The 27,806-nt window shown below is 46.9% G+C and overlaps 1 protein-coding gene and 1 long non-coding RNA gene across 5 annotated transcripts in view; one reads left to right on the forward strand and one right to left on the reverse strand.

The window, feature by feature from the left end:
- The window catches only part of MXI1 (MAX interactor 1, dimerization protein), a 100,206-nt gene extending 74,557 nt beyond the window's left edge, over positions 1 to 25,649 (reverse strand). The window contains exons 1-2 of one of the 4 annotated variants that reach the window (XM_060034089.1): positions 25,256 to 25,649; positions 6,411 to 6,543 (exon numbers count right to left, since the gene is read on the reverse strand). In XM_060034089.1, coding sequence (XP_059890072.1) covers positions 6,411 to 6,543; positions 25,256 to 25,517 — 395 coding nt within the window. In that variant the 5' untranslated portion in view covers positions 25,518 to 25,649. The other 3 variants (XM_069541506.1, XM_060034090.1, XM_069541507.1) reach the window with 3 other exon arrangements.
- Positions 18,079 to 25,420, forward strand: LOC132439611 (uncharacterized). The gene is made up of 3 exons (XR_009522390.1): positions 18,079 to 18,224; positions 24,863 to 25,097; positions 25,284 to 25,420. It is a non-coding gene; the product is annotated as an uncharacterized lncRNA (long non-coding RNA).
- Positions 25,650 to 27,806: the final 2,157 nt, after the last annotated feature.

Genomic DNA, 27,806 nt, shown 5'->3' on the forward strand with positions numbered 1-27,806 from the left:
CAGGATAAGTGAAAGCAGGATTGCAAAGGTTCACAACCCTGAGATGCCTTCTTTCATCTTTCAAATTTGATTAGGTCCTCTATTATGGCCTTCACAGGATCCTCTATTTTTCTCTATTAAGCTCATCATAGTTTGAAATAATGTATTTATATGTTTACTTGAGAACATGTGTTAGATGATAACGAAGACTGTATACATATGTATACACACACACACACACACACACACACACACACACACACACACAGGGAAGAAAAATCTGCCAGTGTTTTAAAATGTCAGAAGCCAAAATGAAAATGAAAACAATCTAAAAAAAATATGCATACTTAAATTACATTAGCACTATTGAACAGAAATGAGATCTGGATACATATTTTGTCAAACCACACCACAAAACCTCTTTGATTAGATTAGTATTGGGGAAACTGTCTTCACTTAAGAAATGACAAAGAATCATGCTACAATATATCCAAAAGGAGGCAATGCTGTTTAATTTGTAAGGAACAAAATAGAAGAGAAAGCTTTCTTCAGGTTAACATTCCTGCCTGGTTAGAATTATGCATATACTGCTTAAAATCTGGCCTGATATTAAACTTAACCATCACTTATAGCTATAAGGCTTGGACAAAAATCCTTTAAGCGTCTCTAGGCCACATGAGCTTTAACCATAAAATATATGATAATATCTTACCTTCATAAAGCAGAGAGCTGTACCAGATGAAATCCTGAATTCCCTTTCTATGATTTGTGACCTATATTACAGTATCACATAAATATTCTGGCGAAAGGCCTCTCATCAAATAGGAACAGAAGGAGTTGTCCTACCAACTTACAAGCCATGATCATGCAAGTCTCCTTCAAATGATACTTCCACAGGGGGATATATTCTTAAGAAATCCAACAACAGCAAACTTATGCTTCAATGAAGCATTTAATGGAAAATCTGAGTTTGTTGAGGTATATAAATAATTCTTGAGAATTTTTCATTTAAACTTGGTTTTAGTGAAAGACAGAATATCACAGAACACATCAGATCACATCACTCAACATTTGGAAAGTACTTGAAGAACAACACTAATATCATTAAGAGTATAACTGCTACTAATTTCCACTTTTGTCCTGAAACTTTGGGAGTTCTCTACTGGACAAAGACTCAGCAACTAGTTATTTAATATAGAAAAATTGAAAAATATAGACTAATAAGAAATTTCACAAAAATAAAAATAAGGCTTCATTCTATTATTCTGTGAACAAATAAGTACATGTTTAAGAATAAAAACCGAAGATATGTCTCAAATTACTTCCACTAGGGGGGGAAAAAAACCTCTACAACTATACTAGAAAAAGAATTCACCCCGCTCCTGCAAAACAAAACAAAAACCCCCCTAATAATCCATGAAGAAGACCGACAAAAAGGATATAAAGCTGAAAATATAACATCATTCCCTCTAAAATAAGACTAAAACATTTCATCATTCTGTAGTTTAAGAAAAGTTAAACTAAAGCCTTACAAGCAAAAGGAAAGTTGTTTTGTTTTGTTTTTTATGTCGTCAATCTTAGCACATAGTACTGAAATACTGCAGCTGAAAAAAGTAAGACATTTTTCATCAACTTTAAATTCAACCGTAAATTGGTATAGGTATACCTTGGAGACATCATGGGTTTGGTTCCAGACCACTGCAATAAAGCGAATATCTCAATAAAGTGAGTCATACAAATTTTTTGGTTTCTCAGTGCACATAAAAGTTATGTTTACATTATACTACAGTCTTTTTTTTTTTTTTTTGGCTGCATTGGGTCTTAGTTGCCGCACACCAGATCTTTGTTGAGGTATGCGAGATCTATCGTTTCAGCACGCAGTCTTCTCTCTAGTTGTGACGTGCTGTTTTTTATTTTTCTCTCTCTCTAGTTGTGGCGCTCGGGCTCCAGGGTGCGTGGGCTCTGTAGTTTGCAGCATGCAGGCTCTCTAGTGGAAGCGCGTGAGCTCAGTAGTTGTGGAACGCGGGCTTAGTTGCCCCACGGCATGTGGGATCTTAGTTCCCCAACCAGAGATCGAACCCGTGTCCCCTGCATTGGAAGGCGGATTCTTTACCACTGGACCACCAGGGAAGTCCCTAATATAGTCTATTAAATGTGCAATAGTATTATGTCTAAAAAAAAAAAAGTACATACCTCAATTCAAAAACATTTTATTGTTAAGAAATGCTTACCATCACTTGACAATGCAGGGTTGCCACAAACCTTCAATTGTAAAAAACACAATGTCTGTGACGCACAATAGAGGGAAGTGCAAGAAAATGAGGTATGCCTGTACTTACTACTTTGTACATCACCTTAAAATAATACAATTACTATATGCATGTTACAAGCTCATACGAATATTTACTGCCAATGTTTGACAGACTTATGGTTCTTTGCATATATGAGTTCTGCTATCACTGAATTCTCATGACACAGGATGACAATAGTAGTCTTTAAAATTAATTGTAGCATTCTGTAGTCTACTATAACATACTTGTTTAAAAGAACTGGCAATCTGAAGATTTTTATTCTTCAAATACTATATATTGTTTTCCTTTCCAGATGTATTATCATTAATACCCTTCAGAACACAAAGTAATCAGAGTTTGCCAAAGCAGGAGTTGCACATTCTTCCATTATTTCTACTTACAGAGTCTAATATAATACTTGGCACAAAAGAAAAACTCAGTTCCAATTTAGGACAGTCTACTTGGAGTTTGAAAACCTTCCATTCTTCAAAAACATCTACTGTGTACAGAGCACTGTGATGGGTACTGGGGATAAATCTTTAAGCAGAAGAGATTCAATCCTTGCCTTCATGGAGTTTTTAGTCCAATAAATGAGACATGAATTTATCAATCAGATAACTGTATTTCTACAGACTGTGATAAACAGTGAAGGAAAAGTAGGGATGCCATGAGGTATGTGAATACCTGTTCTAGTTTGGCAGATGCGGAAAAGGCTTCCCTGAAGAAGTTATTATTGAGCTGAAGTAAGAGTGTAATTAGATAGAGATAACATGGGGAAGAAAAATGATTCTCAGAAGAGAACAGAGTATGTGCAAAGACCCTGAGGTAGGAGGAAACATGGTATATTGAAGCAATTGAAGGAAGGCTAGCCAATATAATTCATCAGAATTGTATTTGGGACAAGAGTGGTTGCAGGGATACCAGTTAGGAGGTCGCGACAGCTGTCCAGGTGAGGAGTGATAGTATCTTGGATTAGGAGCGTAGCAACGAAGCTAAGAGAAAAGGCAGGTTCAAGAGATATTTAGGAGGAAATCAATGTTACGCTAAAGCCATGTAGAGTAGTGTCAGTAGAGTTTTAAAGATGACAGATCTTACTATTTTTCAGTTGTGAGACCAAACAGTAAAGAAGCTGGGAATTTGAACTTATCTTATACTACTCAATAAGCCAGATAGCAATTGCAGCCAGTTCTCTAATAGCAGTAACATCTCAGCAAGGGTGATTTTTGGAAGTGTGCCAGAAGGCCATGAACCAAGACTAAAGTCAACCATGAATTTAAAAAATAATTATGTATTACAGATCCCACCTCCTAATTGGTAAAGGATTCCAAATGATAAAATTACTGGGATTTTCAAGGTACATGCTTTTAAACTCACATTACATCACGCATTTTCTCTCCTTTTTACTTCTATGAAAGTACGGTTTCAAGGCTTGGGAGAAAGGAGGAATAGGAATTTATAATATTATGAGCCAACTCTCAGCATAAATTTATAAAGTAACATTTTATATCAGGAATATCATATTATATCTGAGAATATTAGGGGGGAAAAGTCAACCAACATTATATCTTAAGGATGCTACAATGTCAGGGAACAAATGTCACTTTATGACATACAAGAGATCAATGTTCAAGACGCATAAGAACAGCAACCTCCATATAGGTAGCTTTTTGATCAGGAAAATAAGACGCATATACTCATCAACTCTATTCCTTTCCTTGTTTCAGATGACTAATAAATGAAAATTTTTACAAGTTTTCTTTCTTTCTGCTTTATGCAACCAGTATAATAAAATCTTTATTAAATCCAGTAATAGACTTAAAGTTAACAGGGAGTCTACAGTGCTCCCTTACAAATGAAACAACAACACTATCTCCCAAGTACCCCAGTATTAGAATTTGATCCCTGGTTCCCTACTCCATGAAGCAGAAATCTTAAATGGTAAGGAGAAATAATTTCTAGTGTTCCACTTTAACATACTAGTTCTTATCTAAAGGCCCCACCCTAAATCCCACACATGGGTGGACCTTGAGATAACATATCCTAAAATCTCTTTTTCTTTCTCTCTCTCTTCTTCTTTCTTTCTTACTATTTATATTCCCATGAAAAATTACTTTACTTAGTCTTAGGTGGTCCAACTGTACATGTAATTATTTTCCCTTGGGTACTAAGAACAACATGGCATACTTGTAGTGTTACAAATTTTCTGACATGCTGTGCTAAAATACACAGTAATTAGCAATGTGGTCCCACACACAATAGTAGAATCCTGACAAGAACACTAGCATGAAAGAGAAACATCACTTAGTCAAAACCCCAAGCTAAGCAAAGTATAAGTCAACAGATGACAAAGACATTAATGACCTGTAACATAACTGGTAAAATCTAGAAATACACATCTTATTCATACCTCTATAATCCTTGAGTTGTTAGTAAAAATGTCACATTTGCAATGATGGGGTGGTGTACTGAATAACCAATATAGTAACTGATCTCTAAAACTATCAATAAATCAGTGTCACAGAACTTCAGGGGAAGGTGGGACCTTGGTGAGTATGTAGTTCATCCCTCAACTTACTATGACGACAGTAAAGGACAGAGAAAAAATGTAATGAGATCATATACTTGATTTCTAGAAAGTAGGAAACAATAAATACTTGCAGCATGGCAGAATCCACGTTTGGTTTCCTACCTGGTATTTCTCCCATGTCTCGAAGTTAAAAAAATTTTTTTTTTAATCTACACATGGATTGGAAAACTTATAAATTCCTGAATACAGGTTTTAATTGATGATCCCTTAACCAGAGAAACTGTGAGGGGCAAGAAAATTTATGTGTGCTTTCTGTTTAATGCTGCATATCACACTACGTATTTTCATCCCAAACCTACCATACCACAACAAACCCTCTAGATCCACACATAAACATAAATACAGCATATTACACTTATGGCTAATTATTGTTATAATTTTAAAAATTGTTTAAAATACACAGAATAGTCTTAATGAAGAAAAGAAGCCATAAAGGAAACACAGCTTTAAAGATAAGTCAAAGAAAGAAGAGTGAATCCTAGTGATGTGCCTCAGTAATCCAGAGTGGGACGATCCAACATTTTGAGCTCTGTTATATACAGGAACCTCAGGTTTTCTGCATCAATGAGTTAGAGCCCCTACTCCTGCTCCCTCCCCAATCCACCTCCCCAAGTGTTACTCAATTTCCTGTCTGGAGCTCTCCAAAGTCTTCAGGCAAACTTAGTTACCCAGAGATTGTTCTGTGTCCCTCCAAAATGAATGCTTACATTCTCTAGACCAAACTTTGGAAAAAAAGATCTCATTTAATTCCTTTTATCAATGGAAAAGGCAAGCATCTGTTGATTTTGACTTTCTTTTAAGACTGGACTTTTGAAAACTTCACATGAGATGAATCTTTAGAATTCACTGACCCTCTAGAACAAAAACACTGAAGAGACAGCCAGACACTACCAAAAATTTTCAAAAAAATATAAGTCAACTATGTCTGAGTACAGCCAAGTAAGCATTTTCTAAGTTTCTGTTTTGATTGAAGAATAAGCACCTTCTTTCTTTTTTTTTTTTTTTTTTTTGCTTTAAAAGTTCCCAATTCAATCTTATCATCCTTAAACAAACAAAAAAATAGACTGTGCCCACTAACTTCCTACTCTACCTAAATATTTTTATTCCTTTGACAAAACCCTTGATTCTGTTTTATATCCTGCCTGAGCTATTTCTGATTTAAAAAAATTTTTGGATCGTCCAAGTTTAAAGCTGGCCCGAGATTGCATTTAGCATGGGGCTGCATGCATGGACACATGCTGCCAGGTCTCTGAACTTACTATCGCTCTCAGTCACAGACATCTCCACTTAATAATCCCCAGCAAGAACGTCTTTCGTTGTCTTTCCAGATTCTATTTCTTCCCTTCTACACAAAGGTAGGTTATGATTCCGAGACTTTATTATTTTAAAAGGGCCAAATCCCGAGGGATGGTGGGAAAGGCTGTTTCCATTTGGCTGTTCAGTGTTGCTCTAGACTTGGTATTAGAGAACTGAGGTCAGTTGGGCCAGCACTTCTGCCTGAGTATGTGCTCCCTCCCTCCAACTGCCCTTTTTAAACCTCCCCAGCTTGCTACCTGTTGGCAGTGCTGGTGTTGCTGCTCCCGCTGCTGTGTTTCTGTGCCCGGCTCAACCTCCGTGGGGGCTTTGAATGCTGCAGCCGGGGGCTCGGCATGGAGGGGAACGCTGAGGCGTAGCCATGTTCACACTCTAAAGAAACGGCAAGAAAAAAAGATATGATAAGAGGAATATACCCAAATTCATGGATCTACAGATCTCAAGTCCTTGCAGTAACAGGTTGCTGAAAACAAGAGAAGAAAAAGAGATAAATTTTTTCCACTCTTTCTGGTTGGAAGATAAAATTCCCAGTCCTTGCCTGGTCATCAATCCTGTGACATATACAGACCCAACTCACCCCAGGAAGGTGTACCAACACCTCCTCTAAACCAAGGAACTTCTCCCTCCTCTCCAAAATCCTCTTCTCCAAGAATTCTTGACTCAAACACCCTCATTTCTGAGACCAATTACCATTCACCTAAATTATTTCACTTGCCTCAAAATCCCTTTTCCTTTAACTATCCCCCTTCTAGAAGGTGTCTCTCTAAGCCCCACGTTTTTGTGTACTTCAAATAATTCAATCACTTAGTCTTAGGAGGACACTTTCTCTCAACACAATTTCCAGGGGCTGTACTCTTCATACCCCAATCTCTCTACATCTCCCTTAGTCTCCATTCCTAAGGGGATTCCATCGCATCGCACTTCAGATTCGAAGAGGTCCCTTGGCCACGAGTGTCTGTCCTCCGCCCTGCTCTTCAGCAGGCGTTCCCTTTCTTTGCTCTCAGCCTTGTCTCCTCCACCCCTACCTGCACTGCTCCCAGCCCTTTCCTCCAGTTCTTTGCATCCTCTTTCCTCCCAGGTCCTCAGATCACCTCCATTCTCAACACCCTCCTTCCCTCTCCTCTGGTCCACCTCCACTCAGGGCAGCTCCCAGGTCCAGCCTGACCCCTCTCTCCATCTCCCCCAGGTGACAGTCTCCTCCCCTTCATTAACATACACACACCCACATGTGCCCCCTCACGCAGGCACCAGTGGTACTCCTCCCCTCACATACCTGCTGCCTCATGCACCTCTCCACTCACATGCCCACCCTCTCTCACACGCACACCCTCACACACTCACCCCTCCTCACACACTCACCCCTCCCCACACACGCACCCCTCCTCACACACGCACCCCCTCACACACGCACCCCCTCCTCACACACGCACCCCCTCACACACGCAACCCCCTCCTCACACACGCACCCCCTCACACACGCACCCCTCCTCACACACGCACCCCCTCACACACGCACCCCCTCCTCACACACGCACCCCCTCACACACGCACCCCCCTCCTCACACACGCACCCCCTCACACACGCACCCCCTCACACACGCAGCCCCCTCACACACGCAGCCCCCTCCTCACACACGCACCCACCTCACACACGCACCCACCTCACACACGCAGCCCCCTCCTCACACACGCACCCCCTCACACACGCAGCCCCCTCCTCACACACGCACCCCCCTCACACACGCAGCCCCCTCCTCACACACGCACCCCCTCACATACGCAGCCCCTCCTCACACACGCACCCCCTCACACACGCACCCCCCTCACACACGCAACCCTCTCCTCACACACGCAACCCCCTCACACATGCACCCCCTCACACACGCAACCCCTGCTCACAAGCACCCCCTCCTCACACACGCACCCCCCTCACACACGCAACCCTCTCCTCACACACGCAACCCCCTCACACATGCACCCCCTCACACACGCACCCCCTCCTCACACACACACCCTCACACACGCAACCCCCTCACACACGCACCCCCCTCCTTACACTCGCACCCCTCCTCACACACGCAACCCCCACACACGCACACACGCAGCCCCCTCCTCACACACGCACCCCCCTCACACACACAACCCCCTCTTCACACACGCACCCCTTCACACACGCACCCCCTTCACACACGCAACCCCTGCTCACAAGCACCCCCTCCTCACACACGCACCCCCTCACACACGCAACCCCCTCCTTACACTCGCACCCCTCCTCACACACGCACCCCCCTCATACACGGACCCCCCTCCTCACACACGCACCCCCTCCTCACACACGCACCCCCCCGCCTCACACACACGCACCCCCTCTTCACACACTCAACCTCCTCACACACGCACCCCTCACCCGCCGCACCGCACTCCCTGAGCGGAGCTGGAGTGCGCGGGCTCAGGCGGTGGAGGAGGCGACGGCGTCCAGCCGTTACCTCGGTCGCGGCGCTCCAAAAACTCGGCCGCCTCCAGCAGGCGCTGCACGTTGATCATCCGCACCTGCTCCATGGGCACCGCGGGCGGCGACAGGGGCCTCTCCGCGCTCCCTTCCCCGGCCGACAGGAGGCGCCTCAGGCGGCTACAATCCGGCACCGCCCCGGGACATGTGCGGCGGCGGGCGGGCTAGCCCCGCCGCGGCTCCGCGCGCTCCCAGCCGCCCCGCCGCCCCCGCGGCTCAGCAGACAGCCGGCGCGGAGTTTGTTTACCTCTCCGCGCGAGCACGGGGGAGGGGCGGGAGCAGCGCCGCGGCCCGCCCCCTCCCGCCCCTTCCTCTGCCTCCTGGGAAATGTAGTCCCGCCCCGCCCACTGCACGCCGGGAGTCGTAGTACGCACGCCGCTTCAGTGCGCCTGCGCCTTGCCAAATTCCGCAATGGCCGCCGGGAGATGTAGTCCCGCTCGACTTGTACCTCCTAGACGCAAAGACTAAGAAGCTCTCTGGGCTTTGCTTCGCGGAGGGAAGGATTTGAGCGAACTGTGAGTCTGCTCTCTGGGAGCCCTTTTCTCAATGACTCCCGGCGGGCGCCTAGGAGCTGAAGCATGCTTGATCCACAGTGCCACGTTCCAGTTTTCTATCTACTACTACTGTCTCCTGTAACTTGTGTGCCTTGGTTGCCCCATGTGCAGAATAAATACTTGAAAAGCCAAAAATCCCTGTTCAGGAGCAAGGGGTGATCCTATCAGAGCCAGAGAGGGCTCCCATAAGGCCCTTCTTCCACCTCAGTTTTCACGGAGAGGTAGTGTTTTGGGTTTTTTTTTATCTTATTTTTTAAAACTCCTTTCCCCTCCCTCAGGAGGAGAAAAGGCTAGAAAACCTCGAGATTTTAGAAGCTAGAAAACCTCTTTGGTGCTGCAAGTGAGGGATACAATTCAGTGGTTTGGTGCTGGAGTCACATGAGGCTCAGTTCAAATTCTGACTCTGCTACTTAACACTAGTTGTGTGGACTCTTCAGGCCTCATTTTCCTCACATCTATATCAGATATAATTACTCTATTTATCCAAGCATTGAGGGCCTGCCATGTGTCAGGCACTGTACTAGACATAATGTGTATGGTAATGAGATAAACAGAGATGGACCTTGCTCTCAAGGAGTGTGTAGTCAGTAGGGCTAATTGTGAAGATTAAATAATTCCAGCACTTAGTACATGTCACTCAATAAATGGAAGCTATGATGATCATTTCCTCTCACGCTCTCCTCCACAGAGCAGGAACTGAAAGCAGAGGCTAAAGAGAGCAGGACCACATTAAAAAACTGCCAATGGCTTCCCTCACCACCACCGTCTTTCCAGGTCCTCAAAGTCTAGACCAGAGTTTCTCAACCTCAGCATTATTGATATTTTGAGAGAATAATTCCTAACTGGGGGTGGGGTTGGAGACCTGTGCATTGTAGGATATTCAGCAGCATCCCTGGCCTCTACCCACTAGATGCCAGGAGCACACCACCGACTCAGGTGTGACTACCAAAAATGTCTCCAGACATTGCCAAATGTCTCTTGGGGCAGAAAATCACCCCTGAATGAGAAGCTGTGGTCCAGGGCGAAGAAAGGCAAGAGGGTCATAACTGTTGAAAGCTCTAGGAGCAAGCTGGGAACTGCGTAAACATCCATAACTTTTCCCCACCCTGATTATTTTAACCTGCTGGTGGACATCCAGAATAACAGGAAGCTCTTGGTGAGGGGAGAACTTCCTGTGGTCATTCCAGTGGCTACTGCAGAAAATAACCATCTCAGAATGAAAACGTTACTCTCAAAAATGTCATGGGCTTAATGCTGCATTTTAATATGCTTCCCTCCTTTTTTTTCCCAAAGTGAACAAGATTTCCAATGAGGTCAAAATCTGCAAAATTCTACCAGCCTTATTAAATATTACACTTGGCACCGCATTTAAGAACCAAATAGATGTTCTATCAAATGCAGGGAGACCCAAAATGAGAGATGTTCACAAGCCACAGGAGATTTTTTTTTTTGTAAAAGCTTTGAAACAGGAACTGTGCTTTTTCAGCTGTTGGCTAGGTCACTTCAGATCTGGGCTTTCCCATTGGGTGTTGGTAACAACCACCCTCCGCATTCAACAAGGGACACGTTGGATAGGGGAAGAATGGAATTATTTAAAAGAAAATACCTGTTCACTCAGAACATCTGTAAGTTGAGGGTAGAAATAAAAATAAGGTTGAAAGTTTCTAATAAAGTTGAAAGTTTCTACCACTTCAGATCACAAATTGCCAAGGGCTACCCCAGGAACTTAAAAGAGGTAGCTTTATAACAAAAGTCTACCCAATGGGAGGTAAACCATGTGACACGCAGTCAAGGAAAAAAGTACAAACTGAAAATACACATGTGTTCAAGATGGGTTTAAATCCATACATCATAAGCCCTAGCAGGCTATTAAGAGAAAGCAGGATGCTTGCAGCACATGCCTGGCCTTTCACAGTTGACCTCCAGATGAATTTACCAACCCTTCTTTTAAAGCCATGGCCAAGAGGGAGATGAGGAGATGCAAAGTAGTGCGAGAATCACCAAAAGGCCACCTGCATATGTTGAAGAAGAGAAAAGGTGATGGTGATGGTGGGCAGTGTTAAGAACTGGTTTCCGTACGGAAATATCCAGCCTCTTCTAACAGCAAATGACCTGCTCCGGCTGACTCCCAGAGTTCTTGCATGGACATTGGCCACAAGGGCCTCCTAGAGCACAAAGCCTGGGGCTCTAGCCTTGGGAGAGTGATGCTACCCACAAACCATCCCTCCGCGCCAGCCCAGCCTGGGGAAGCCCAGAGGCAGACATGGCCTTTCTTTTGCAGATGAATCCAATCTGCACTACAAATAGGGAAACTGAGGAAAAGCAAGGCTTCCAAAGTCTACTGACAAAAGAACCTGGAATCTTACCCATAGTTTCTGATTCTTCTGTCCTCCCCCTAAAGTATCTCACTCAGGGGAGTCTCTTTTGAAGATGGAAAAAGTCCTCCAGAGTCCCCCAGCCCTGTAACGAACAGCCTGGATGGGGACAGTCTGCCTTCTGGAAGAACACGGCAAAGCTCTCCGTTCCGAGGGGTCCTCTCCCTGCACTGTTTACTCAATGTAAATTTTCAAATGATTTACTGCAGATCCATGAACAATGCAGGAGGCTGGTCTGTGTTATATCGTTTCTGCAGACAGGAAAGATGAATAGAGGGGAAGGGGCCACGAGGTTAAGGTGCAAGTCTGAAGTCACTGTCTTAGTGACACCTGGTGCTTAAGAGAACTTCCCTGAAACTGCAAAGTGTATACTGTGCAGGGCACTGTTTTCCGCAATTATCTTTAAGGGTGGGAACAGGGGAGGGTAAGTCCTGAGGTCCTAAGTAAGAACTGTTAACAGTTGTACATCTTTCCATCCCCCACCCCAAAATGACAACCGCAGCCTCCTCCTCGCCTCTCCCCTCGGAGCCCAGAAACGTGAAGAGCAACAGAAAACCTTTTCTTCTGCCCAGTGAGTCAGCCTTGCCTAACTTCATGCGTAAGCTCTCCTCGAGTCAGCAGCAGCTCAGAGCTGCGGGTCTGTGTGCAGCCGAGATAAATTTGGGTCTAGAAGGGATGACGTAATGCTAAACCCGAGAGGTAGCTGCCGCCTCCCAGAGCTCTAGTCGCCAGGGCTGCCGGCTGACATCCCAACCACACGGAAAAGCACCACGACCCAGGTGCCTGAGCTGGGGATAAAGGGAAAGAAAGGACGTGAGGGTGGAGGAAACAGCAGGGGGAGGCAGTGTTAATCTGAGATCGCTGAATCTGGAAGTTTGTTGTTTTTTAACTTTGGTTTTCTGGTGAGATCAGGCCACTGGCAGAGGCTCAAACAGCTGCACTTGACTTCCATCCTGGCCTATCTCTTCCCTCTTAGAAAAGGGCTTCTTACATTTTATTAAATGGCCCTTATAACAGCAGCCTATTTCGGTGATTATAAGGGATGTGTTAATCTCTCGAATGTCCTCTTCCTTCTTTTTTGCATTAACTTGGATCCGAGAAGAAATCTGCATTGCAGGACTCAATTAATATGCACGTGTAAGACTCTTGCTTACCCCGGAGCACCCCACGTGGGGGTGCAACTGATAAAGTATGCAGGAGGATCTTGCTAGGGCCATGCCAAGTGAATGTTCCCCCAAATAACATTTCATGGTTTGCTTCATAGAAGTTTGTATCATTAAGCTTATTCCTCAATCCAGCCTCCATTTTTCAGATGAAAATACTGAGGCTCAGAGAGGTATGGTAACTTACCAAGGTCACACAGTTATCTATCAAACTGATGGAGCAAGGGTTAGGACTCAGTCTTACAGACTCTCATCCTGTGCTCTCTACCCACCTCCATAATTCTTTTTCTAGTTGATTTGTGGTTTTAAAAATAAATAGGTAAATATGGGGTTTCCCTGGTGGTGCAGTGGTTAAGAATCCACCTGCCAATGCAGGGAACATGGGTTCGATCCCTGGCCTGGGAAGATCCCACATGCCATAGAGCAACTAAGCCCATGTGCCACAACTACTGAGCCCACGTGCCACAACTACTGAAGCCTGCGCACCTACAGCCCATGCTCTGCAACAAGAGAAGCCACGACAATGAGAATCCCGCACACTGCAACAAAGAGTATCCCGGCTAGCCGCAACTAGGGAAAGCCTGCGCACAGCAACGAAGACCCAACACAGCCAAAAAACAAAAAACAAAAACAAACAAACAAATAAATAAATTTTAAAAAAATAAAATAAAATAAATAAAAAATAAATAGATAAGTAAAGTGGAATACATTTTCTGGTCTTTTAAATTTATGGAGACCTTCTCCTTTAAATATCTAGATCAAGTTACATTCCAAAGGGATCCAAAGCCTGTTCTGTTTCATCTTCTGTTCAAGGTTCATTCTTCCCTAAGGAAAGGGAAGAATCAACTCCTCTGCCGGTGATGACCCCAAGCCACGGGCCCAACCTCGCTACATCACTTTAGTTAAAAGACCAGCACAGGTAAATGATCTTTGTTGTATGGAAGTAGCTTCCTTCATTAGGAATGCCTCCCGAATACTTTTTTTCAAATGACATTTCATCATGTGTTGCTGTAGTCATGTATTATTCTCCTTTAATTTGTGGTTATAATCATTTATACTGATAGACTTTGTGACTTTCAGCCATCTCTGGCATATATCCTGGTCAGCCATTGTATGTTTTTCTATAAAATTGCTCATTCCACGGGTTAATATTTTGTTTAGAATGTTTGCCATCTATATTCAAAAGCAAGAATGTACTGTAATTTTTTGTTGCACTTATCAGGTTTTGGATGCAATGACCTATTCTTTCAAAGTTAAATGCAACTTGATTTTAAAGCCTTAAAAAAATATATTACCAGAGGCCTTCCCCTGCTGCTAAGAGGATGCCCCACATTCTTGACACAGCCCTGGGTAACCCTCCCTCCCCTGCCAGAGCCTGCCTACAGTTACCCTGCCTCACCACCCCTTGGCATCATCACTCCCTTCCAGGTGGCAGAAACTTGTGGAGGTCACTCTTAGGGCCAGCCAAGCCCTGGACACTAAATCACACACCCAGTCCTGCTGCCTCGTGGCTGAGTTCTCAGCTTCAGGTGTACTATTTAGAATAAAACACCAGGACTTTGCCTGGCCAAAGATGTCTGTGATCTCACCATCACTTCTATTTCCAGCATTCTGATTCTAATCCTAGAACAACATGCCTCCACTTGCCTACTAGCTGCTACATAATGAGAGCCAACTATGTGCATGGTGCCACTTGTATAGTCAGTTCATTTAATCCTCTACACACCTCTGAGATTCCTGTTTCCCAGATGAGGCCCCAAAAGGTTAAGTGATTTGCCCAAGGCCACATAGGTAGCAAATGGATTCAAACCTAGATTTCCCAACTCTTGGACCCCACGGCGTACGTCAGGGTATGTTCCGTCAGACAAGGTCAGACAAAATTGGTTAGGGCAATGGTCTCACCCAGGCATAATACCATCCGCCTAGAAGACTTCAGAAATGTGTAGGAGTCTTTCTTGAGTGTCACCACGACTGGGGAGTTCTACTGGCATTTAGTGAGGATGAACCAAGGATGTTAAATCCTGCAGTATTCCAGGCGAACCTGCTCAAGAAGAACTGTCTCATCAATAGCTCCCTTGTTGATAAACACTAGGTCAGAAGGTTAAAGGCAGAGAACTCATCATTCGTTCAACGAAGATTCCTTAATCCTCCATTACATGCTGGGCACTAACCTAGATGCTAAAGAGAACAATGAACAAAACTGCTTGTGGTCTTTGTCCTCAAGGTGCTTGTATTCTAGCCTGATAGACAGATGATAAGCAAGTAAAATCATTGTAAACCTTGATAAGTAGGTTAAGGGATAAATAATAAATGAGATGGGGGGGTAGCTTTAGGTGGGTAGAGGGATTAGGGCAATCACAAGGGCTGTCTAGGCCAGCTTCTCAAACTTTAACGAGCGCACAGATCACCTGGGAATCGTGCTAAAATGGAGACTTGGATTCAGCAGCTCTGGGGTGGGACCTGGGAGTCCCATTTCTGACAAGGTCCCAGGAGACACCAGGGCTACCCATTCAGACCACACTCAGGTTAAACAGTAAGGGTGACAGCCATGCAGGGAATATGGATTTTATTCTAAGTGAGATAGGAAGGAAACTATTGAAGGGCTTTAACCAAATAAATGACATGAACCCAGTTGTATTTAAGATCACTCTTGTTTCCTAGATCTCGATGGAGGAGAGGAAGAGGTTGGACCTACGCCGTTTGACCAGAACCAGCTGGCCCACACTGGCAAGGTGGCAGCCAGGGCCTAAAGCTCATCTGTGCGGCTCACACTTGCCAAGCACGGGCCAGACCAGTTGCCCTACAAGCTCAAGTGCCTTCTGGAAACCTAGTAGAGCCTGACAGGGTGTGGATTCACACCCTTGACATTGTAGCATCCAGAGTCTCAGGAGGCCTACTGGTTGGGTGAGTTCCCCAGGGGGTGCTGGGCAAGGTGGCACTGCAAGGGCAAGTGGCAACACCCTAGACCATTGCCTTCCAGAAGAGAGGGCCCTATCTGGCTTCAGTGTCCATGCCTAAATAGTCCCAGAAGGTTTTGGCTGCCCTCTCTCTGCCCCAGGATGAATGGGAAGTAAAGGAAGTCGTTCCAGGGAGGCATTCCCAAGGGGACTGTCAGCCTGAACCTCAAACATTCCAGATTCCATTTCTTGCCTCTTGCTCTCTGACACTTCTCTCAGAGTCCTGAAGTCTCCTAGGAAGAAAGAAAAACCTGGTTTTGAGTCTCAGCGCCACTCTTTGTTAGCAGGTGGCCTTGGGAAAGTTAGTTAGCCTTGCTAAGGCTAAGGCTTTCCTCATCTATAAAATGAGGATAATGACAGCACCCTCCCGTTGGATGATTGTTAGGATTTAATATAAAGCACTTAGCATTGTGCTGGCACATAGTAACTGCTCAGTAAAAGGGCACCATTATCACTATTCCTTTGGAAAACAGAGACAACATTGTATCTGTCAGCAGCCTCCTTGGGGACAGGCTATCAGACTCACAGGAGACAGGCAAGTATTATTTACTGTTCTCCATTTGTCTGTCACTTGCACTGGAATATAGAACTGGAACTGGAGACCATACATACTGCACTTTGGAAGCAACAAGCACGGTGCTTGGCTCCTCACAGGTGTTAGAAATTTTACAGCTGGTGGAAAAAAGGAAAGAAAGTTGCATGCAAGGTACTCAGAGTCTTGGGAGTCAAGAAATATGGTAGAGATGGTCAGGTGTGGTGGAGGTAAGAGGGAGATAACACAGGGACATCATTAGGAAGTTCTGGGCCCCTGTAGAAATAAAAACAGAGGCCACATGCACTTACACTTGCCACCCATGGCCAAAAACAGAGCAGCCCTGGGCACGCCCTCCATTTTAATACAACAGTATTAACATAGTCCCGGATCATCTTTATTCAAGTATCCTTGCTAATGGCAATAAAGACACGGAGTAAAATATCTCAAATAGCAGGTAATCCAAATCCCCTTTTATTAGCTTTAAACTTCCCAATCTTTCTCTCCCTCAGGACACTGTGTTTATCTTTCTAATTTTGCTGTGTTTAAATTTCCTTGGCAGACACTGGAGTTGGATATTAGAGGTATGAGGCCAAGGGCATGTTGTATGGGAGAGCAGGCTTGGTAGGAGCACTGCTAGGGACAATCCTCCAAGTGCAGAGTGCCCCCGTCTGTAAAGAACTAGGAGTGGAATGTGTTCATTTACAAGGTTGCTTACGCAGTACTTGATTTCCTAAGCTCAGGCAGCTTTAAAAAAAACAAAAAAAGAGTCAGATCTGTAAATATTACAAGGATAAACACAAAGGGTTTTAAACACCAGGCTGGGGGGTGGCAGGGTGCATGCAGGGAGGGGAGGGACTATTCCTTTTTTTGGAAGCCCGGCATAAATTTTTGTTCTATCTGTAATGATGGCTAGAACCAAAGACACAAAGCCCAAGTCAGATGCAGTCCCACATGGCTGGGGTTTACTTTAAGACAACTGAATTTCTAAATCTGGCACTGCAATAGAGTATAACTCCATGATGGCAGGAAACTGTACTTCCAGGTCCTAGCACAGAGCCTGACATAAAGCAGTGTGGACCCCTGAAATACCAGTTTGATGGATGGATGAATGAACAAACTCACAGAACACATTTAAGGAGAATTCCTGGCATGCAATATAATTCCACATTTTATAAAATTATTTGCCACAGGGGCCTTTTAAAGAAAGGTTCTCTAACCTAAATTTTTTAAAAAAGAGATCCTATTTACATATATTTCCTGGAGATGTATTGCTCAAAACAAGGGTCACCTGAACTTTCAAAATATTTCACAAGCAAGGGGCCCTGTACAGCATTCTGCCAAGATGAGGAAGCAAAGAAGGAACCTCCAGCCGGGGAGGATGGTGGCAAATGCCCATTCGTTTTGGCCGGAGAGGAGAGATCAAGTCAGCTGCTGACAGCTTTGACACCTCCAGCCAGGCCACTCAGGGACAACAGTATCGAGAAAATTACTTCCCTTTAGTTTAGCAGAAGAGCCAGAGAGCAGGTGTCTCTCCCTGCGGAATTGAAGCTTCTTTCCAGTGTGAGCCAGAGCTCCACCCTCCACCCCCAGAAGGAGGCCCCTCCAGGAAGACTTGAATTCCTCCTCCTCAGTTAAGGCTGAGTAGCCATCCTGTCACTGTCATCGCCTTCAGGCTCCACCCACTCCCCCCCCACTAAATGTAAAAGAAAATATTTCTTCTAAATGGTGAATTCAAATTAGCTCAATTTTGAGAGACTATTGAGAATGTCGCAATGACCTTTGCAATAACTGGACACACCCTGGGATCAGTAAACCAGGGTTGAGAATTGCTGACTTTATGAGCACCTGACTTGTAAAACAAAAGCCCGGTTTGGGGCTCTGCCTGGGACCCATTCTCACGTCAGGCGGGAGGCAACACAGCCCAGAAGGACCTGGTTCTGCCTCTCCTGCGTCATCTTGGGTAAGCCACTGTCCCTCTCTGGGCCTCGGCCTCCCCGTCTGTATAGTGAGGATGATGGCTGCTCTGTGACCTCTGGGGCTCCTACTGGCCCTGATGCTCCATCTTACCACCTGCCTCCTTTAAAACAAAACCCAAAAGGGAGTGGAAGGCAGAATGGGAAAGGGAAGAGAACTGGTTCAGAAGGCCAGGTTACCATAAACCTTCCCCCATTTCTTCCTGCTGAAAATGCCTTTATTCATTCTGCAGGAAGATTCCCATTTTTTGCTGGGTTATTGCTTTTTATACTTCGTTTTCTTTCTCTCTCTTTTTTAAACTCAAAAGCCACAAAACCACAAGTCACCTCCCCCCAACGGGTCATTTGGAAGCCAGCGCTATCAGGGGTTAGGTGTGTCAGGCCTGGCATACTGGTGGTATCTAAGTGAAGACCAGGCCAGGGCAACCATGGGCTTCTCCTCCAGAAACCCAGTTTAAATCAATATTTATCCAACTGTATTTATAGAAAGTGGTGGTGGTAGGGAAGAGGGGGTGGGGTAGGGAGGCAGGGGGATCTAAAACAGAACAAGCCACAAGGACTGATGCAAATCTTTGTGGCCAATTCATTTCTGCAGGGCCAGGCTTTTTTTTAAAAGGCAAAAGACCCAGCTTTTGGTGAACCTGCTGTTGGCCCTAGTACCATAGCAACAGCCCCAAGTCCTCTAATATGTCCAGAGGACAGACTTGGGAAAGGCAGTAGGAGGGGGGTAGTGTTTCCTAGGAGCCTAAACTTGAGTTAGGGCCAGCAGAGTTGAACAACTCCGAAAAACAAAAACAAAATCTCTCTGGTTGGCTCTCCTGTCTCCAGCTTCACTTCTAAACCTTTTCTAAGCAGAGTGTGTGCAGAAAGACCCTGGACAATCAACAGGGTGTTACAAACACCCACTCTGCTTCAGATTATTGGGTGACCTTGAGCAAGTCATTTCACCTCTCTGGACTTCATTCCTTGGCTGGAAAATGCATACACCTATATATGGTTAAAACTGTAGGCTCAGTCGAATCAGAGGCCTAGGTTCAAAACTCAGCTCTGCCATTATTAACCCTGTGACCTTTGGGCAAGTTACTCAGCTCCCTGTTCCTCGGTTACCCCCTCTGTAAAATGGGGGTAATAGAAGTGCATATGCCATGGGGCTGTTGTGAAGATTGGAGGAGATAACGCATGTTTAGCCCCATTCTTTACCAAGTATAGTCAGTACTCCATAAATAGTTGCCAGTGTTGACATTATACAACGCAATTAGTTGCTGCTGCCACCGCATGCCGGCACCCTCTTCCTTTCTTTCAGTTCTACCCCCAGACTTCTGCCAGCCATCCTCAGATGAAAACCCCCATTTCTAGGTGCATCAGTGGGACAGTGTTTTGGTCAGAGAGGGCAGGTAGGTGAGCAGCTGTTGTTTTGCCTTGGATCTGATAGAGCTTCCCCCCGCCCCCACCTCCCAATCCAGGAATGGCTCAATTCAGCTTCTCTAACTTCCCAAGGTCCGGATGCTTTTCCTGGGTTCCCTCCACAGGTTACCCAGTCCCTGGGAGCTCTGGGACTCTGAAAGCCACAACAGTATCCTCAAAAGTCTATTTCTGGCATTTACCTATGGGCAGAGATAATATTTAAAACTAGAAAAAAAGTTGAATCTGAGGAACATAATTTAGGATGCAGAGGAAACGGAAGCCTGATTTAATAATGCTCTTTACATAACTCCACCAAAAACAAGTACATTACTCCACTCCCATCATAAATCAACCCATGGAGTTTTCAGAAAAAAAAGCAATTGCACATAGTACATGCTCAATACGTATTTGTGGAATGAATGAATGAATGAATCGTAAGATGCCTGCTGTACAGAAATGTGACCTAGGTGAACGTTAGTTGCCACCAAAGCCCTCAATTTTAGCATAAATTGCACTGGTTTCCTGCTCTCTAAACCAATAACTGATCCGTCTGTAGGGTCACAGCTGATGTAGTTTCAGCTCTCTAGGCCTGACCTACCATCTCCTTATAAGCCCTGGTCTTTACAGCCCAAGGGCATTCTGCATTGATAATGGGAGACATCCTCCCTCCTTGGAAGAGATCAGTATTTCCAGTTCTTCTCCAAGTCTTCAGAAAGTCTGTCATGTGTCCCCTGGCCTTCAGACCTGATCACTGTGCCATAGCCAGTAAATGACAAATCCATCCAATCAAAGGATGTATATTGTCTACCGTATGCCCAGTGTTATGCAACAGTGACATATACTGAAATACTGTAAGTGATCTTTTCCCTCAAGATGCTAATCTTCTCCCTGTGAGGATAAAGCTAATGCACAGCCAACAAGTAGAGAATTGCTGATTATCAAGGCTCAAAGAAGTGACTATTTATTGAGCACCTACTACATTCCAGGTACTTTAAATGGAGAACCTCAGTTAGTTGTTCAGCAATGGCAGGAGGCCGATGCTATTGTTATCCTTGTTTTACAAAAAAGAAATGAAACCTCAGAAAGGTTAGGTAACTTGTGCCCAAGGTCACACAGCCAGTAAGCAGTGAAGGGGGGATTTGGGCCCTGCTCTGGGTGACTGTAAAGCTTTCATTCTCTCAACTACCCTGACTTAAGAAATATCCAGGGGAGGTTTCCTGGAGGAGGTGGGAACTGACCTAGGACTTGAAGAGTAGGTAAGACACAGATAACCCCAGGGGAGTAAGAGAATGAGGGCATTTTAGACAGAGGGAAGAGTCTCAGTCAAGCATAGACGCATGACTGTAAAGCCTGCTTGCTGGTGGACCTGCTGGATGGGAGCAGAGGAGATTAAGTCAGGAAGGCAGGGTAGGGCCAAATGACACCACACAGCAGCAGCTTCCTCTATCTGGAGGAAGAGGCTGCTCTTTGGCCTGTCCATGCCCTTAGGAAAGCACCTCACCCTCAAACCCAGGTAATGCACTCCAGAGACCCACCCATGGCTTCTACCCCCATTTAATCATTCTTTTCTATCTTAAGCATTGCCCCAAAGCCACCTTCCCTACAGACTGGGAAGCCCTTTTCTGTCCTGTAGACCTTACCGGTTATAGTAACTTCCACTTGCCTGCTGAACAACTTCTATGCACAGAACACCCTTTTGTGAATTTCTTTCTTATTCCCTTTCATTTTTAACCTTTTCCAAAACAGGAAGTACATATTTTCTCTACTAATCAGTCAGTCCTAAATACTATCCCTCCACTGGACCCCAAATGGATATGGGTGATATGTCAGAGGTTATTTATGTATAATTTCTGAATTTGTGAAAACAGGGTCACAGTATCCATGATTAATATTTCTGGAGGCCTTTAATTTGAGATTCTCAGGGATTCACATCAGTTGGAACTTTGGGAGAATGTACCAGCATATCCTAAGCAATCCTTGCCTTGCACAGAGCAGTCAATACTGAGTGACTTAATTTGAACACCCCAAGAAAACTCATTATATATACTGAGAATAATTCAGTACTGTGTACACTCAGTGAGCTCTCCTAGTACGGAAACCTCAAAGAAGCCATGAAAAGCAGTTCTGGTGACAACGGAAAATAAGGCAAGCTCCTGCCAAGTAAATACTTTGCAAACGGTAAAAGCGGAACGTGTAAACTCGTGACCAGGGCCTTATCGGTGCATTTCGCGAATGTCTCACAGAACCCGAAATGGAGAATTGAGGCTCAACTCCCGGGTGAAGAGCGTCCCTTTAAGAAGGGACTGTACCAGCTGGCCACACTAGAGCTCCCCGTGATTTTCTGGCTTGCCTCCTGGCTCCACCCCCCAGTCTCTGGCCTCAGCAACGCGTGACGTTAGAGGAAGCTGAAGCTGCCGATTGGCTGAGCGACGCTGCTAGGTCAAGTCCAGTCAGAGGAAAGAAGTTTGTCTCCATGTGGAAACCATGTGTCTCTAGCTGGGAGGGGGAAGAGGAGAAGGCGGAGAAACTGAGATCAAGTGATTACAGGAGAACTGGCTGAAATGAAAGCGGGGAGATTGTGCACCTGAGCCGGCCAGTAATGCCCTTTGCAGTAGTGACCTAAGAAAACAAACAAACAAAAAAACCTTGCCCAACTAACAAAACTTGAGCCCCCCCAGCCCAATCATAAAAATAATTAAAAAGCTAGGGTCCTTGCTTCCTTCCAAAAACCAGAGACCTGAGAAACGCTGTAATCCTATCGGAACGCCTAGATTCCCCTCCCTCCCCCAACGACTGAATGATGTAAGCGTTTCGGAAAGCGGGGCTCTGAAGCAAAACAAGTCCTGCGCGCGCGGAGGGACCCTCAGTGCCCGAACCCGACGCACGCACGACCCGCCCCCCGACTCGCATTATTGCTGTGCACACGCGGAGCGCCGTGACGCGCGGGCATTGTGTGCAGCGAGCAGAAAACAACGGCGAGCGCCGCCAGCGCGAAGAAGCACCCCTAATAAAATGAGGCAGATGTAGGGCCCGCTGTTTTCCGTACTAGGAGACCGAGATGGGCGGGAGGCGGAGCGAGAGTGGGGAAAATAAAGTGGCCTCCGTGGGCCGCTCCAATTTTAAGGGGAGATAATAGAGGGCCCTGCGGATGGTCGCCCCATAGTTTGCTGGAGGTCACCCTCGCCTGCGTGAGCTGTTGGGGAGGGGGCAAGGGCCTCGAGCGGAGTTCCCGCTCTCGGGGAAATCTGGGGGCCGCTGGCATCACGTCATGCTGAGCCAAACAGCGGCTGCGAAAAGAGGCAAGAGAGCTAAAAATACTCCCGCGGGGAGCCGGCCGAAGGAGGGGGGCAGCGGGGCCGAGGGGCTGATTACGCACACGAAGTTGACTTCGATTGGGGCGCCCAGGTTCCCGAGCCCCTCTCGGGGTCTTGCAGCGCGGACACCTCGGGAAAGGGACCAGGAGGAAGCCCCTTGGCTTCCACGGTCTCGGGAGCCTGGCTCCGCTGCCGCTGGCCCGCCCGGTGCGGGGCAGCCCGGCCCAGCGCGCCCGGCCCTCTGCTTACGTGACTGGTGGCCACGCCAGAGCCCCGGCACCGGTAAACAAGGAGGTGGCGGCGGCCGAGGCGGCCGGGGGAGCGAGGGTGGGGGCGGCGAGGTGGGGAGCAGAGGTCTCCGATTGTCTGCGCGTGCGAGGGGCGGGGGGCGAGGGATGCGGTGGAAGCTCCAGCAGCCTGTTTAGTACACCCTTCTGTAGAGGGGGGCGGAGGGGGCGAACCAGGTTTGCCACACACTGCCAAGGTGCCCTCTTTGGGTGCGCCCCCGGCCAGAGCCGGCGCCACGGGACAGACTCAGGGGAACAGGGCACCCGGGCGGGGGATAGCGTAAGAAATCACGCCCCTCCCCCTTCCAACAAAAGCGAACACACCAAACAAAACCACGTCTTCCCCCACCTCCCCACCAGCTCTGGCTTTTCAGAAACTACCCTATTGACGAATGCACACTGCCCCCCCCAAAACCCCATGAATAATCGCAAACATTCAGCTACACGGCCGACGATGCGCCTTTCTCGCAACCCAGGCACTCCGAGAAAACAGGAGAGAAGAAAAGAACGCACCACCGACCACGCTACACAAATCCTTGTTTTTGCCTTAAGCTACTGCACGATTTCGCTGCCATCACACGGTTACTTTAACCCCGAAGGCCTGGGGTGTCGGTCAGCTAAGGTGTTTTTGTGTTTGAGGGTTGTTGTTGTGTTTGGGGGAGGGGGGAGTAGGTTGCAAGATCTGACACGTTGCAATCGGACCCTTTCTTTCTTTCTTTTCTTTCTTTCTTTCTTCCTTCCTTCCTTCCTTTCTTTCTTTCTCTCTCTCTCTCCTCCTCTCTCTCTCATCTCATTGATCTTCCTACTTGTTCGGACAGATTAAACAGCCTGCTTTTCTCTACTCTGTCGGTCTATATTCCTCGGCCCCTTCGCCCTTCTCGCAGCTATTATTTGTGAGGACCGTGCTGGAAACGCCGCACACGCGTGCCCCCGTTAACGGCGCTGAGCGACTGCCTGGGGAGGATGGGGGAACCCAGTTGGCAGAGGCAAAAATGAAACAAACAAATACAAAAAGGAGGCCAGGCCGGGGTGGGGCTCCCAGCACCACCACCCCCAAGCATCGCTCTCCACCTGAATCTGGGGTGGGGGGGGAACAGCAGAAATCCACGAGGAAGGCATTTGCCTTCCTCGCCCAGCGCGCTCACTCGGGAGCCGTATCCCGGAAAATAAAAAAAACCGAACATAACAGCCTACACCTTCTTCCATAACTATTGTTTCCTGCGAGATCCCAAAGTTTCCTTCTGGCTGCGTCCCCCTCGCCAAGTTTCCTGGGCGCAGGGCGGCGGGTCCGGGGCGAGCTGCTGGCGGTGCTTGGCTTTGCCGGCCTGTTTCTTTCGGGGGGGGGGGGGAGGCGGTGAGGAAACCACAGGGCACCAGAGGCGCAGGAGGACTGTATCCGTGGACGCGATGGCCTGAGCCCAGCCTTGCTGCGAGAGGAGAGGAAAAAGCAAAGTAGACAGGAGGGAGAAGAAGACCCGAGCCAGCCCGAGCCCACGCCGTGGAGGGCTGTTTGGTTGTTGGTGTTATCGTTGTCGTGTGTGTCTGTGTGTTTTCTTTCTGGAACCGCTAAGCTCTGCCTACAGTTTCCAACTTTCGGCTTCTAATCCCCACCCCACCCAGGAACGAGCGACAGAAAAACAACACTTGTCTGCCCGAGAAGGCTCCGGAAAAAAAAAAAAAAAAGGAAGAAAGGCGACCTCGAAGAGATGAGCTCTCGGCTCAGTTGTCAGCAAACAACAACACTCCCCCGCTCCTCGGCCCAGCGGTCCTGCCAGCCTCTGGGAGACGGACAGACGGACGCACCGACAGGCCCCCCCTTCCCCCCGCTCGTCTTTGTTACATCTTTAGCAGCTTTGTGCGTGCGTGTCCTTTCTCCGGTGTCATCGGCTTTACTGCCGAGGGCTGGATGTGTGTGTGTTGGGGGAGGGGGGTCAAGCAGGCGACAGGGGTCGCCCAAATGGGCGAGGAAGAAAGAGCCGGGCGCCGAGGAGGAGCCAGCGCCCCCAAACTTACTTTTGTTTTCTTTCTCGATCTGCTCCAGGTAGCTGGCGGCCTCGAGCAGAATCTGCACGTTCTGCAGAAAAGTGTTGATGTGCTTCTCCATCGAGTTCTCGCTGGTGTTGAAAATGTCCGAGAAGGGGCACCTGAGCTTGGCCCCCGCGAGCTCCTCTGGCTGGGCCGGGGGCTCGGGCGCGGTCACGGCCGGGGGCGCGGCGGGGGCCAGCCCCGCACCCTCGCAGCGCGCCTCCTTGCGCGGCCGCCCGCGTTTGCCCATGGAGGAACCGGGGTCCGCCGAGCTCGTCCTGTTTTGGGGCGGCGCGGCCCGGCCAAGCTCCGGGCCCCAGGGGAGAACCGGCTGGCTGGAGCGAAGAAGGCGCCGAGGCGAGGAGGCGACCTGACTTCCCGAGCCTCGCTCCGTGCAGTTGTGTGTCTGAGTGTGAGTGTGTGTCCGTCTCGCAGTGGGTCAGTGTGTATGGGAGATTGAATGAACCTACAGGACAGACGGAGGCGCTCTGGCGCCTGGGTCCTAGTGCGAGCCGGTCGCCATCAGACCGGTCAAAATAAAAGGTGGAGACAAGCGAGGCAGGGACCGCCCCCTGCCCGTCCCCGCACACTCCCCGACTCTATCCAAATCTTACCACATTGTAGAGCGTAGGATTTAAACACGAATGGAAAAAAATACTCGAAGGCTGTGAGGGCACCGGCATAAAAACAAACTACTTAGCTATCTTTTTCTTCACAGAAGAGTAATACCAATGCCTGGCACATAGTAGGTTTCCAACAAATGGGGGCGGCTATGACTTAAAAAATAAAAGCCCAATCCACATGTGACCTCAAGTTCTCTTCCCCCAATGCACGCACACTCACTCACTCACTCACTCACAGACGCAGGGGCATCTACCTTCACGCGGCCAAATGAAATCCCCAGGCCACCAAATCCCAGTTACAGATTTACTCACTTTTTCTTTCTCCCTTCGAATGCAAAGTTATTTTCCAGGAAGAGGGAGGAGGTGTAAGCATCTCTCCCCACACTCCTCTTCCCAGCCATAGTCCAGCTGTGCAAAGCTCACGGTAGGGTGCCTCCACACCTGGCTCTCTTTTATTTGACAGAAAGGCAGAAGTGGCAGCCCAGGAACCTCCCACCCCTACCCCAGCTGAATTCCACCTTTTGGTTCTGAAGACCCCTGCCCCAGTTGACATTGTTTCACTGCTACTGCAGACCCAGTGAGAGTCTGCAGGAACCATGGGTGCTCTCCAGGCCCGGGAAGGATGGTGGGAGTCAGGGCCCTTTGGGAGTGCCATAGAGAAGGATTCAAGTCCCAGCTCTGCTGCATACAGACTGCGTGTGTGCCTGGGTGAGTCCTATAACTGCCCTTGGCCTAAGTTTCCCCATCCACGAAACCTCTGATAAGATTCGTGTGCTGATTAAATTATATCTGCACTTAGTACACTGCCTGGCCCATAGTAAGAGCTTTTGCTTCCAGTATAGACCCAGACAAGAGCCTGAGTCCCCTACCTGCAGCTAAGGGGGGAAATAAGTTGCAAGAAACAAGACTCTTCTACACTTTGTTGGAAAACATATCTGCAATAAGCCCACCTAAGTATTGTCAACTTGCGAGGTCACCTGGAGTTTTCCTCCAGGGAAACCGTTTACTTAGAAGACACAGTGAATGCTGCCCCCTGGAGTTGTGCAACCCAGCCACCCTGCTTAGAGTCAGCTTCACACACATTTGTCAGGAAGACTTTTCCTGGAAATGGAAACTTTTTGAAAAAATGAAAGTACATTTCTTTGTAAAAACACTCACTATGTAAAACAGAATACACACACCCTCACCAAAGTCCTGTGTATTTGTAGTCTATAATAACCTGCTGCTGATATGACAGGAACAATCAGTATTTGGCATTTTAAAGCCAATATATTCACAGTTTGTATCATAATATAATCATACTACACATGCTCTGCTCATTTTCCATCTTGATTGATCTCTGCATCCTTTGGCCAGCGTAGAGGAGAAGCTCCTAAAAGCTGTGAGATAAATTACTTGCATCATCAGAACAATTACTTACTATTTGTTCTATCGGAACCACAATCCGAGTCACTCATGCTTAAAAGTCTATAAATGTCTAAGGACTTTAGGAAGTACAGTTTCAAACAAGTTTTAACCAACGCCATTTTGCAAAAACTGATCTCCCTTGCCCTAGATGAAAGATGATAGTGAGACGATGAACCACCTAAGCCTGGAGAAAACCTTGGTCTCTCTTTAGTTCCCCAGTGGAGGCATGGGCCAAATGTGCACCTATGCAGTACTGTGACCTGCATGTATGTATATACACACGCACCAAGACAGGCACACCCCACACGTGAGTGCCAGGGTGGGGGTAGGGTGTTTTGTCATTATTAATTTATCCCTGTTTCATCTGTCATAGATCTGCAAGCTTCAGAAAGACCAGTGGGAATCTTCAAGCTGGGCCACGAATCTGACCAAAGCCAAAACAAACAATGGCTTGAAGAAAATCTCCAAAAATTGCTGATTTGCACTATTCCCACAGTCAGCCACAGCCC

This window comes from Delphinus delphis, chromosome 16 (assembly GCF_949987515.2).
Source record: "Delphinus delphis chromosome 16, mDelDel1.2, whole genome shotgun sequence".
Taxonomy (NCBI): Eukaryota; Metazoa; Chordata; class Mammalia; order Artiodactyla; family Delphinidae; genus Delphinus; species Delphinus delphis.